Source organism: Crocodylus siamensis, chromosome 2 (genome assembly GCF_052110815.1).
Source record: "Crocodylus siamensis isolate JL-2025a chromosome 2, ASM5211081v1, whole genome shotgun sequence".
In the NCBI taxonomy this organism is placed as follows: domain Eukaryota; kingdom Metazoa; phylum Chordata; order Crocodylia; family Crocodylidae; genus Crocodylus; species Crocodylus siamensis.
Genome location: NC_143396.1, coordinates 172,033,145 through 172,047,018, shown reverse-complemented (window position 1 = coordinate 172,047,018; position 13,874 = coordinate 172,033,145). Strand labels below are relative to the sequence as shown.

Here is a 13,874-nt window from a genome sequence, read left to right as displayed (position 1 = left end):
CAGCCAGTGGAGTGGTATCATGGATGGATACAAACTATTCAGGAAGGAAAGGGAGGAGAGAATAGAAGGAGTTGCGCTGTATGTAAAAGAGCTCCAATATAAAACTGGACGTAGTCCTCTTTAAAAGTCTCTGGGTTAAGGTTAGAGGAGAGAGCAACAAGGGTGATTGTTTTGGTGGGTGTCTGCTATAGACCACCAGAACAGGAGGATGAGATGGATAAGACTTTTTTTCAGACAACTAATGAAAGTTTCTAGATCATAGGTTCTCATGGGGGACTTCAATCACTGTGACATCTGCTGGGAGGGCAGTACAACTGTGAGAGGCAATCCAGGAAACTTTTGGAGAGTGTTAGAGACAAGTTCTTGGTGCAAGTATTGGAAAGGTCAACTAGGGGCCATGTTCTTCTTGATCTGCTGCTCACATACAGGGAAGAATGGGTGGGGATTGTAGTAGTGGATGGCAACTTGAGCAGCAGCAACCATGAGATGACTGAGTTCAGGATCCTGAGAAAAGGAAGAAAGGAGAGCAGCCAAGTATGGACCCTGGATTTCTGAAAAAGCATGCTTTGACTCCCTCAGGGAACTGATGGGCAGGTTCCCCTGGCAGAGTAGTTTAAGTGGGGAAAGCAGTACAGGACAGCGGCTTGTATTTTAAAGACACCTTACTAAAGGCACAGGAACAAACCATCCTGATGCGCAGGAAGACTAGCAAATGTGGCAGGTGACAAGCTAGTCTTAGCAGCAAACTCTTCAGTGACCTTAAACACAAAAAGAAAGCTTACAAGAAGAGGAAGCTTGGACAGATGAATAGGGAGGAGTATAAGAATATTGCTCGGGCATGCAGGTAGCAAATTGGGAAAGCCAAAGTGCAACTGGAGTTGCAGCTAGCAAGGGACGTGAAGGGTAACAATAAGGGTTTCTATGTTAGCAACAAAAGGAAGGTCAAAGAAAGTGTGGGTCCCTTACTGGATGTGGGGAAGGCAGCCTAGTGAAAAACGAAGAAGAAAAGGCTGAAGTGCACAGTGCCTTTCTTACCTTGCTCTTCACAGGCAAGGTCAGTTCCCAGATTACTGCACCTGGCAGCACAATTTGAGGAGGTGAGCAGTCCTCGGTGGTGAAAGAACAAGTAGGGGACTCTTTTTAGAAAAGATGAACATGAACAAGTCCATGGGGCTGGATACGGTGCATCAGAGAGTGGCTAATGTGATTGTAGAGCTGCTGACCATTATCTTTGAAAACTCTTGGTGATTTGAAGGAGGTCTCAGACAATTGGAAAAGGGCAAATATAGTATATATCTTTAAGAAGGGGAAGGAGGAGGATCCAGGGAATTACAGATGACAGAACAAGGAGCAGTAGTCTCAAGTTGCAGTAACAGAAGTTTAGGTTGAATATTAGGAAGAAAACTCTCTCGCTAGAACCGTGGTGAAGCACCGAAATGTGTTACCTAGGGAGGTTGTGGAATCACTATCCTTGGAGGCTTTAAGGCCTGGCTCATCAAAGCCCTCACTAGAATAATCTGGTTGGGTATGGTTCCCCGTTGAACAGGACATTTTAACTAGCTGACCTCCTGTGATCCCTTCCAACCCTAAATTTTCTATGTTTTTGTGAACTAAGAGCTGGAGATCTAATACTCATGTTTGAGTATGGAGAGCCTTTTGTAAAGTCTCATCTTCAAAAACTAAGCTAGCTTGGAATTTAAGATCATTTAAGAGTAGTAGTGCAAGGTATTGAATTAACCCATCTCAGAGGCAGTCAGGTTTGTAGGTGCCACTGCTAGGACAATCATCTTTGCACCTTTCAACTGCCCTGCAACTACAGAGGAAATTATTCATAGCAACTTCAGAAAATCATAAAGCTCCACTGCTTTACTTTACAGTTTCATGTGAGAGTACAGAAAGCTACTCTGTGCCAGAAAGAACATCTTTGTGAAATGACACAACACTTCCTTTTGCAAGGGATAAGTAGACTGCTTTGGCACTGACAGTGTGGGGGGGAAAAAAACATGGCAAAAGGAGAGTTTAGGAACTGAAGGCTGACTTCTCTTATTAATGAAACAGTTTGCTGTGAAGTAGTATTTTAAGTTATGGAACTGCTGTACACAATATCATTTGCTTCATTTATCTGAGTCATAACTAGTGACAGATATTTGCTGTCCTATAATTACCCTGAAAAAAAAATCCAGCTGAGTATAGAGACTCATTATCTTCTTAATAAGGTGTCAGCATATATACAGCTCATTAAATGCTGACATCAGTAAAGTTATTCTCAAGGCAGGAAAAAAGCACTGCATTTTTCCTCTTGGAGAGATAAGTCTACTCCGTCCCTTCAGGGCTGCTACAGGAATGGCTGTACTTTCAAGTCATAGAATCATAGAAAATTAGGGTTGGAAGGGACCTCAGGAGGTTATCTAGTCTAGCCCCTGTTCAAAGCAGAACTGTTCCCAACTAGATCACCCCAGCTTTGTTGAGCTGGGCCTTAAAAACCTCCAAGGATAGAGATTCCACAGTCTCTCAAGATAACCCATTCCATTGCTTCACCACCTGCCTAGTGAGAGTTTTTCCTAATATCCAACCTAAACTTCCCTTGCTGCAATTTGAAACCATTGCTCCTTAGTCTGTTATCTGCCACCACTGAGAACAACCTAACTCCATCCCCTATGGAACCCGCCTTCAGGTAGTTAAAGGCTGCTGTCAAATCCCTCCTCAGTCTTCTCTTTTGCAGATTAAATAATCCTAGTTCCCTCAGCTTCTCCTCGGAAGTCATGTTCCCCAGCCCCCTAACCATTCTTGTTGCCATCAGCTGGACTGTCTCTGACTTGTACACATCCTTTCTATAGTGAGGAGCCCCAAAACTAGACACAGTGCTCCAGATGTGGACTCACCCATGCTGAATAGAGGGGAAGAATTACTTCCCTCCATCTGCTGGCAATGCTTCTACTAATGCAGCTCAGTATGCTTTTGGCTTACTTGACAACAAAGGCACACCATTGACTCATATCCAGCTTATTGTCCACTGTAACCCCATGATCCTTTTCTGCAGAAAGAGCTGCTGTTTAACCAGTTTGTCCCAAGCCTGTACTGGTGCATGGGATTGATCGATCCTAAGTGCAGGATTTTGTACTTTGTCTTTGTTGAACCTCATAAGATTTCTTGTGGCCCAATTCTCCAATTTGTCTAAGTCCCTCTGAATCCTAGCCCTACTCTCCAGTACACCTACTGCTCTCCCTAGCTTGGCATCATCTGCAAACTTGCTGAGGGAGCACTCCATCCCATCTTCCAGATAGTTAATGAAGATGGGGGGGGAAAAAAAAAAAAACCAGCTCCAGGACTGACCCCTGAGACACTCCAATTGATACGAGCTGACAACTAGACTTTGAGCCATTGATCACTACCCACTGATCCCGACGATCCAGCCAGCATTCTCTGTACCTTACAACCCATTCACCCAACCCATGCATCCTCAGCTTCCTTGCAAGAATGCTGTAGGAAACTGTACCAGAAGCCTTGCTAAAGTCAAGCTACGTTGCAACCACTGCTTTCCTCACATCCACAGGGCCAGTCTTCTTGTAGTAAGCAATCCGGTTGGTCAGGCATGACTTGCCCTTGGTGAATCTATGCTGATTGTTCCCGAGCACTTTCTTCTCCTCCAAGTGTTTAGAAATGGATTCCTTGAGGACCTGCTTCTTGATTTTTCTGGGGACTGAGGTGAGGCTGACTGGTCTGTAGTTCTCTGGATCCTCCTTCTTCACTTTCTTAAAGCTGTGTACTATATTTGCTCTTTTCCTGTTGTCTGGGACCTCCTCTGATCACAAAGAGTTTTCAAAGCTAATGGTCAGCACCTCTACAATCGTCAGCCACTCTTGGATGTGCTGTATCCAGCCCCATGGACTTGTTCACATCCAGCTTTTTCTAAATAGTTCTTAACCTGTTTTTTGCCACAAAGGGCTGCTTATGTCTTCAAACTGTGCTGCCAGGTGCGGTAATCTAGGAACTGACCTTGCCTGTGAAGACCAAAGTAAGAAAGGCATTGAGTACTTCAGCCTTTTCCTCATTCCATATCATTAGGTTGCCTCCCTGCATTCAGTAAGGGACCCACACTTTCCCTGACCTTTCTTTTGTAGCTAATGTACTTGTAGAAACCCTTATTGTTAACCTTCATGTCCCTTGCTAGCTGCAACTCCAGTTGCACTTTGGTTTTCCTGATTTCCTCCCTGCATGTCTGAGCAATACTCCTCCCTAGTCATCTGTCCAGGCTTCCACTTCTTGTAAGCTTTCTTTTTGTGTTTAAGGTCACTGAAGAGTTTTCTGCTAAGCCAAGCTGGTTGCCTGCTACACTTGGGAGTCTTCGTGCACATCAGAATGGTTTGTTCCTGTACCCTCAGTAAGGTTTCTTTAAAAGTTCTTGGACTTGGGACTGAACTGGCTGGTGTTGTGCCACATGTGTTACCCTAAAGTGAACAGAGCTGAACTATGGAAAACAAGTAGCGACACATCATGTCAAGTGTAATTCATTGGCCTACCCATCATAATTGAAAGCATATTAGTAATTTGCAGGTCACACCCAGTGTTGCATTAACAGTAATGATGTTTAGGCATTAATCAATCAACACCAGTAATTTTTGAATATACAGTGTAAATCTGCTATTCCTACAACTTTGGGAAGTTTCCCCAATAAACAAACAATAGTTAAAACCCATTACTAATTTCTGTCAATCTAACTTGTCCCATCGCCACCTTCAGAGAGAAGTACCAGGATAATATAACTTACATTTGTGTGGTTTCAGACCTCTGCCTCCAGCTCTTGCCAAGGGCCAGCTAAGGGCCCAAAAGAATCCAAGTTCCCCAAGGTAAATCCAAATAATTATGGGATGGATCTGAACAGCGATGACTCCACAGATGATGAGAGCCAGCCCCGTAAGCCCATTCCCACCTGGGCCAATGGTAAGTACTAACTTTGTTATACTGGTAGTACAGTTTTATCTTTGAATGCAGGAGACTCCAGGTATGTCTCACTTAGACTTTGGGCTTCCTTCCTAGTTCAGGAGAGTGCATGGGACATCACTGCTGTGTGGTGCTGGAGGAGCTACAGTCTTTTAAGTGCTGTTAGTTTGATACTACTACAAAATCCTCTGCCACCTTGTCTTAAGATAAAGGTCTACAGTATCCAAAAAGAGAAGGTTTGAATCATCATAGGCTAGTTGCTAGAAGGGGAAAAGTCCTTGGGATACCTGTAATGTGAAGAGTGTTTTAGATTGCAGTTCAGTGTGAGGATGGCTATAGATTTTGCATAAAAAGGGATCAAGTGCTTTCCAGATTGAAGGGATTTAGTACTGAACATGCCCACACTAAGCCTAGAAGGAGGAGGATTGCTCCTAGCCTTTTTGGCTTCATATGATAGCTTGCGATTACAGTCTCTTAGGACCTCTGTAATTTAAGTAGCAAATTTAAGTAACTGACCTGTTGCCTATAAATCTGCTCACATAACTTGGTGGTTATTTTCCCAGGGTCTCAGCTTAATCAAGCTGTTACATACCAGTACTACAACCCTCCAAATACTGACTTGCTCTTCGGAGTTATTGCAAGCCCCAAACTGGAGGACATTTTCTACAAGAACAAGCCACGGTACTTCAAACGCACAAGTTCTGCTGTCTGGCATTCTCCACCCCTTCCTGGTACCAAACCCGCTTTTGGCCTGTCCTACAGCTTCAAAAACTGAGGATGAGGAAAATGTCCATCACGCTGCAGTTTGGCACTTCAGTCTGTCATCTTTTTCAGGTTTTTTCTAATACTGAGATTTTTCTAATACTGAAAACTTCAATTACTTTGGATAGTTGCGTTTTTATAGATAAAGACTTTAAATAAAATGTTCTAGTTTAGTAAATAAGCAGGACCATTCTTCCTGTCTGGAACTGTGCTCTAAGGGGAAGGACACAGGCTTACTGATAAAAACAACCCTACACGTTCTTAATAATGTGACTGCTTTTTTGGTTCTTTTTTGTACCCTATCCCCTTTCATGTTTCATGTGTTGCTGCCAGATTCTGCTAGTCTTCTCTAACTAGTTTACTTTGAGAGACATTTGTAGAACCAACAACCATGGGAAGCGCAGCCATCAAAGGAAGAGCTGATACCTTTGTCACAGTTTGTGTCTTTGAGCTATCTGAATCATCCAAATAACTTTACCTAGGATTTTTATGTGGAGGAGAATCTCTTTTTTAAAAGAGTGTGACTTGCTATGCCAGTGTGGCATGTGCTGTACGTTCACTTTTCTACACAGTGTGGTCTCTGTTACTTTGATCTGAAATTTGATTTTTGTCTTGGTCCAAACAGAACTTTCTATCCTGTTTCATGTGCTTGAATAAACTTATCACCATTCTGACTTTTTTTTTTTTTTTTTTTAAATATCTAAATCCACTTCCAGATGTTTCTTTGCTGGACATGCTTCTGAGTTCAGTGCAGTCATCCCAGACAGGAGAAATGTCTCCTGCAGAAGCCATGCACTGAACAAATGACATCTACAGATGTGTTTATTTACTGCCTCTTAGTTGTATACCAAAAGGAGATGGTCCAGCTATGTCGAGTCAGACTGGAAAGGAAGATTCTGTACAGTCCTTTAAGGATTTTGATTTTGCTCACTGCTCTTTTCAGCTAATAGTCTACCTTGACGTCTCCTTTTGTCAGCTGTGCACTGGCTGAACCTAGTTCTCTAGACAACTTGCCCAGGAAGCTGTGGCTGAAGAGGCTGTATAGTCGGATGGTGTAAAAGAGCAGAACTGTGTTCTTCTGAATATACCTGAGCTTTCAAAAGCCTTACACTGTAGATCTCTGCATCTCTTCACTGGCAGTTGCTCTGCAACACAGTTCTGTGTCCACTAGCTTCTACAGCTGCTGTGCCCAGGAGGAGAAAAGGCTGTTTCCAACAGATTATTTTGTTTGAGGTTTTTGTACGATTCCCTTAGGTCTATTCCTGACATTGTTGAAGCTGTTCTTGGGAATTGGACATGGAGTAACTGTCCCTTTTGTATAATTTCTTCCATGTTTAAGTCAAAGCAGGTGAAAATGAAATAGTTTGGAACAGTTCATGCCTGAGAAGCACTCCTATCTCTGCAAGCATCCTCCCTCAATCATGTTTCAGTCAGCCCCTGTGCTGGGGTGAGGTAACTTAAGTAGAGTTGGAAACTGTCAAGCTGAATTTTTGTATGTGCTTTGGAAGCTTTTCAGGCTGTCAGCTTGGATTTGAGCTAGGTGAATAGCAGAGCCAGAAGGAAAGGAAGGGCTTTACTGATTAGTATTGCTTTCTTGTTACAGAGGTACATTGACATGTGGATCAGAGGCACACTTCTTCACCAGCTTTCTGAGAGGACTGGTTGTGCTCTTCATTGACTCACCCTTTGACAGGTGAATTTGCTTGTTGGTGCTGACCCACTTGCTGACTTGCATAGTCAAGAACTAGACCATGGAGCTCTGCCTCACAGGCTGTGGTTTGACTTGGGAGGGGAGAAGCTGGGAGTAACCTCATGCTGCAGCCAGACTGGGAAACTAAATTTTTAAATGAAAGACGTGCTTAACCCAATTCTCCCAGGGTCATGGAAGTAAAATTAGAACAAGTTCTGACCTGCACTGACCACACCTGCTGAAGTGGGTTAATATCCTTAAACACTTCCCCAAGCACCCACTGCTTCTGTTAGCAATAGCTTTCTTAGCTTTGCTTAAACCTGGCCTTACACTAAGGAAACGGCAATAATGGAAACAGTTGTAACTTCTACTTTAAAATGAGCAACAGTTGAGGTCTGTGTTCATTTACCTTCCCTTGCATCCACAGGATTCAGGGCTGCTTTAAATTAGCCCCCTTAACCGGGAGATGGGAGGGTGGGCACCTGGTATCACTTCGTCTATACTAGTGATCCTGCCATTTTAGCCAAATAAGTGATAGTGATCATTTCCTGCAGTTCACAGCTAAGGTTACAGAGCTCTTCAGGCATGAGGGAGCTGTCAACTCTAGGCAGGGGAACTCAAAACTTCTTTTCTCTCTTCTCATGTAGAGCTGCTGTTACTGGTAAATGCATGTAATGAAGGACCTGTGGTACAATGGGCCTTGGCAGGAAGGAGCCTCATGGTGGAGGTGCCATGGAGCCAGCAGGGGTCACAAGCTGTACATCCACAATATAAGGATGAGAGTGATAGTGCAAAATACTGTCAAATGCACAAACTAAACTGAATTCAGCCACACCTAAAGATAATTAGACTTATCTTGTGGGCTTGTCTACATAGGAAAGTCAGTGTGGAGTAAACTAGGGTGTGCATTTAAAATGTAATCGTTATCCTGCACTAACACTATGTAGGGCAACTCATTTTGCAGAGAGCATCTGTATAATCTTTTTTGATTAAGCTAAAATGCAGAAAGTCACTCTTAGCCTGGAATCCGAGTAATCGCATAGGGAGTTATGGTGGAATAGATATTCCATTTTAAATTCTGATAAGCCTTAGTTACAGGAAGTACTCAGTTTTTGGACAGCCATTTTTAGGACAACTTTTTTTCTTTCTTTCTTTGCTTCCCCAGAAGCTATCCCATTAACAGGTTGGAAGCAAAATAGCAAATTAAGTGCGATGAGCATAGTGAGCTTTTACCTAAAATGGGGGAAGCTTTCCTTTCATTTCTTGCCCTGATGAACCTTCTCCAGGTCCCTGTTATTGTTCTACATCTGATTTAAAAGCCCCAGAACTCCCCCCGCCCCCTTCCAAAATCAAACTCTTCTTACCCATAGAAGTTCACTGTGACATAATGAGTCGTAGGGGGAAGCTGGCTGAGGAAGTGAGTGTGAAGAAGGTTGTTCAGATATTGACCTTAAAAGTACAAGCTGATCTCTCCCACCCCAGATTTATGACTGTTTCCTGTCCTGTTCAACTTGAGACATTTGCACATTTCTAAATAGCTGCACAATACATGGCATGGAAAAATAAGTGCGAGAGAGGGTCCACTATCGTAACATTTAGCAAAATCAGCTTTCTTTGTCCTGCCAAGTCAAGTAGCTGGATGGGGACTGGATGTACCTTGCATAGATATGGTGCTGCCTCCCAAATCTGTACTCAACATCCAACTCAGCAGCCTCCAGCAAAGAATAGTGGTCCCCTGACTACCTTCATTACCAGCAAACTCCAGTGTGCTGGAAGGGACCTCACACACTCATTGGGTCCAGCCCCCTGCACTTGGGCAGGAAAGACTGCTGGGTTTGATAGATATGTGACAAGGTTCTTGGCTGAAAAAAGCACTTGAGATTGATGGTGGCCTGTAGTGTTCTAGCTACCTGTGTTTGGAGGTTCTAGGTCAGGGATGGGCAAAATACACACTGCGAGCTGATTAGCACAGTGTGCCAATTAATTGTATTTGGCCCATGGCTCACCCTACCACCTCCTTTCCCTTCCACACACACACTATACAAGAGTAAGGCTTTATTTTGGGGTATTATGTAATCACATCTATACACATTACTGGAAAAAAAAAAACATTAATCGGGACAACAATTATTTTTTGGAAGTAAAATTAAAATACATTATAGTAGATATTTGATTTTTAGTATATGATACGTTTTTAACTGTAATTTGTTAAAATGAATATCTTCTAAAAGATTGTGTGCATAGCCTTCAACAGCTCACCAAAACTTCTTAAGTGGCCTGTCAGCTGAGATTATTGCCTTAATGTAGGTGAAGAATAGGAACAAAAAGCCTCATGTATAGGCTGGGCTTTTCATGCTCAGCTAAACAGTGGCCACATTTGTCCATCCTGCCAGTCATACAGTTGCTTGTGACTTCTAGTGCATAGTGTGAGGTCTAGTGATTTTTGCATAATCATGATGAGAGTCTCTGCTCATTCTAGAAGACTGAGTCACTCCCTCCCAACTTTATTTCAGTTGCCCAACTAGCGCCTCCTGACTTGTGAAACATTTTTTACAAATGGACAAATAGTGCTTTGTAAGAGCAAACCTTTCTTACAATAGCCATTTCCTCATACAGGCGATTTAAGATTCTAGGTTAGGGTAATCATTAATGATATTCAGAGTTCTGTGTAAGCATCTTCAGTGTCACATGGAGTGAGACAGGAACTCAAGAGGTGGCTAAGGCAATCTGTACCTCTTCACCAACCTGAGTCAGGAGAAAGCTGTTCAATCACAATTTCTGTTTTTGGTAGCTAACAAGGAAACTATCATTTCAGTCCAGTTCTTCGGGGATAGATCTAGGTATCTCAAAAAATATAACAGCAGGCATGAGTTGACACGCTGATCAGTAAATCCCTGAGGAACCGGAGAGAGGCGAGCTGTAGGATGAACTTCCATTATCTGTGCTATTCCTGCTGTAGAATAAACACTTAGTCATTCTAATGCACAATTGTTTGCTGTATGCTGCCTCTCTCGTAAGTGGTTTCTTCCGTTGTGAGAGGATTGTCCAAAGCCAGGGCAGATGGGTGGTTGTCTAATTTCACTGTGGATATTTCCATTGATGGGGGGTTCTTCACATTTCCTAAGCTGGTTTTTAATTTTCAACGTGTTTTCCTTGTCACTACTGCTCTTTATTATATGCCCAATTTCAGTGATCAATTTAGAATAAGATGCTTCCGTTTCTTTTTGAACATGCCTTGTATGAGAAGAATAGAAGAGGTTAAAATACAGTAGACCCCCATTTTACATGTATTTGACTTACCCATGTCTCGCATTTATGTGAATTAATATTAACACCGAAACAGAAAAATACACCCCAAGATGCGTGTCATTCGCACATATACACAAACGCCTTGTGAGATGTGCAGACTGAGTCAAATGGAGTTACGCACAGCTTGGGTTTCCCAGCAGGAGTCTGGGGGCTCGCTCAGTCTCAGTGTCACCATTGTGGCAGCAGCATTCATTAAGTGTTCAAGATGAGTGCTTCTAGTAGTGATTCTACAAGTGCTTCCGCCTCTACAAGGAAAAGAAAAACTATAACTTTGGAAGAAAAACTTGAAGTTGTAAAGAGCTATGAAAGAGGTGAGAAGACAAAGGAAATTAGGTGTGCTACAGGGCTCAGTGAGTCAACTCTCTGTACAATTAGGGACAATCAGAGAAAATTAAGGAGTCCTGTAAGAGTGCTACATATTTATCTACTGCCCTTGTTTCATTAACAAGGTTGGCTATCATGGAGAAAATGGAATGCATGTTGACAACATGGATTGAGCACCAGAATCAAGAACATGTGCTGTTTTCGACTCAGGTGATTCAAACAAAGGCATGCAGCATTTATAAAGTGTTAAAACATGATGATCCGGAAGCCAAGCCATTTAATGCAAGTGCGAGATGGTTTGATAGATTTAAAGCATGGCATGGATGTCATAATCTCAAACTGATGGGGGAAGCAGCAGCTGCTGACAAAAGTGCTGCAGATAAATTTCCTTCAATCCTACAGGCTGCCATTGAGGAAGGAAGCTATGATCCGAGGCAAGTTTTCAACTTGGATGAAACCAGACTCTTCTGGAAATGGATTCTGAGTCGAACATTTATCTCGGTCAAGGAGAAAACCTCCCCAGGGTTCATGGCCAAGAAGGATCGCAGCACACTGCTGCTTGGAGCGAACACAGCTGGCGACTTCAAGCTCAAACCGTTCGTGGTTTACCACACTGAAAACCCTCAGGCACATAAAGTTTATGCAAAAGGACATCTGCCTGTTTATTGGAGAGCCAACCAGGAAGGGGTTACTGGATCATTGTTTGAAGGTTAGTTTTCCAGTCTGCTGCATTTGAAATTGAGGGCTTATTGTGATAGGCAAGATCTGCCTTTCAAAATTCTACTGCTTCTTGATAATGCTCCAGGACACCCCACGAGCCTTGGCAACCTCAGTGAGAACATTAAGGTGCTGTTCTTGCCATGGAATACAACATCACGTATCCAGCCCATGGATCAGGCTGTTATTCAAGCTTTCAAGAGCTATTATCTACAGAGGGCCTTCAAGAAACTTATCAATGAGACAGAGTCAAAGGAAAAGACAAATGTCAAAGAATTTTGAAAGAAATTAAACATCAAGAGGGCCATAGACATCATCAGAGACGCCTGGAATAATGTTATGCAGCAGTGCCTTAATGGTGTCTGAAAAAACATCTGGCCTGCTGTTGTGAATGATTCACGAGGCTTTGCTGCTGACAGATTTATCAGTGATGCAAGGCATGAGATTGTTGAAATGGCTGAGAGTGTGAGCTTTGAGCAGGTCGTAGAATCACAGAAACACTGAGTCGGAAGGGACCTAGACAGATCATCTAGTCCGACCCCCTGCCGTGGGCAGGAAGGAGCACTGGGAGTGGCAGGGATCATAAGACCCCAGCCAGGTGCCTATCCAGTCTCCTCTTGAAGACCTCCAGGGAAGGTGAGAGCACCACCTGTCTGGGAAGCCTATTCCAGGCTCTGGCCACCCTTACCATGAAGTAGTTCTTCCTCATATCTAACCTAAACCTATCCTCCCTCACCTTGTGGCCATTGTTCCTGGTGACTCCAAGGGGGGTCCTGGTGAACAGACTTTCCCCGAGTCCCTGCTGGTGGCCCCTGATAAAGTTGTAAGCAGCCACAAGATCCCCCCTCAGTCTCCTCTTGCGGAGACTGAAGAGATTTCAGGTCCCTCAGCCTCTCATAGGGCTGGCCATGGAGGCCCCCAACCATACGCGTGGCCTCCTCTGGACCCTCTCCCGGTTCTCCATGTCCCTCTTGAAGTGCGGCGCCCAGAACTGAATGCAGTACTCCAGTTGCGGCCTGACCAGTGCCGCATAGAGGGGGAGCAAGACCTCTCTGGCCCTGTTAGTGATGCCCCTGTTGATGCATGACAGGGTGTGGTTGGCTCTGCCTGCTTCATCATATTCATCCTGGAGTCAATCCTGACTCCAAGATCCCTCTCTGCCTCTGTGCTGCTGAGAGTGTCAGCCCCTAACCTATAATCAACCAGGAAAATGTGGCTGAGCTTTTTGATTCCCATAGGGAGGAACTCCCAAACAAGGACTTTCTTGAGCTGGAAGAGCCCATGGAAAAAATAAAAGGCCCTCCCCCCAAGTTCTCATGATGAAAGGCATGGCTGATGCATTCAAACTTTTGGATGGTTACCTAGCCTCCTTTTGATGAAAACGACCCCAATCATGAAAGAAGTACTAAGGTTGCCTGGCTGATGAAGAATGCAAATGCCTGCTACATGGAGCTTTACAGGGAGAAGCAGCGCTGCTCGGTGCAGTCTTCCTTGCAAAAGTTCTTCAGGAAGCGGGACAGCACTACCTTGACTCAAACAACTGACTCTCAGCCCTCCACTTCTGGGGAAGAGCCAGCCACTTCTGGGGGAGAGAGATCACCGCCATCTTTTGATTTGTTCGACCTGGATGAAGATTCATCTCATTGATTGAAGATTGTTGTACAGTATGCCCATTTTGTTGTTTTTGTGTGCATTTCTTAAAATGTAACTGGATAAGTATGTTTACAATATGTTTTTGTAACATAATAAATAAAGTATTAGTTGAAAGTTTTATTTTGGTACCTTTGGTATCATAAATGTGAAGTCTAAGGAATGCAACCCCTCACTTTTCTATTATTTCCTATGGGAAAATTCACCTCAAGTCACGCGAATTTGATTATACATGAGGTTTCTCAGAAACACAATATACACGTAAATCGGGAGTCTACTGTAGCTAAAGCAACATGCTGAATGCCTAACTGTCATGAGATGGTGATTAAGTACATGCATCACTCCTATGAAGCAGGACCACTGCCTCCTGCTTCCTTTCTGTTTGCTCTGTTCCACATTCATTTTGAAAACATCCTAAACATTCACCCAGAGGTGTCCTTGATGAAATGGAAGTGTAAGTAAAGCAGCTGAAGACGAGCAG

At 43.5% G+C, this 13,874-nt stretch overlaps 1 protein-coding gene across 10 annotated transcripts in view; it reads left to right on the top strand.

The window, feature by feature from the left end:
* LOC149871317 (inner centromere protein-like) overlaps positions 1–13,514 on the top strand; it is a 49,152-nt gene extending 35,638 nt beyond the window's left edge. For 4 of the 10 annotated variants that reach the window (XM_090032312.1, XM_090032311.1, XM_090032310.1 and 1 more), the window contains exons 17-18: positions 4,785–4,941; positions 5,505–13,514. In XM_090032312.1, the coding sequence (XP_089888438.1) occupies positions 4,785–4,941; positions 5,505–5,716 (369 nt within the window). In that variant the 3' untranslated portion in view covers positions 5,717–13,514. Of the gene's footprint in view, positions 1–4,784; positions 4,942–5,504 lie in introns of those variants that run through there. The other 6 variants (XR_016440202.1, XR_016440203.1, XR_016440199.1 and 3 more) reach the window with 6 other exon arrangements.
* The last annotated feature ends 360 nt before the right edge of the window (positions 13,515–13,874 follow it).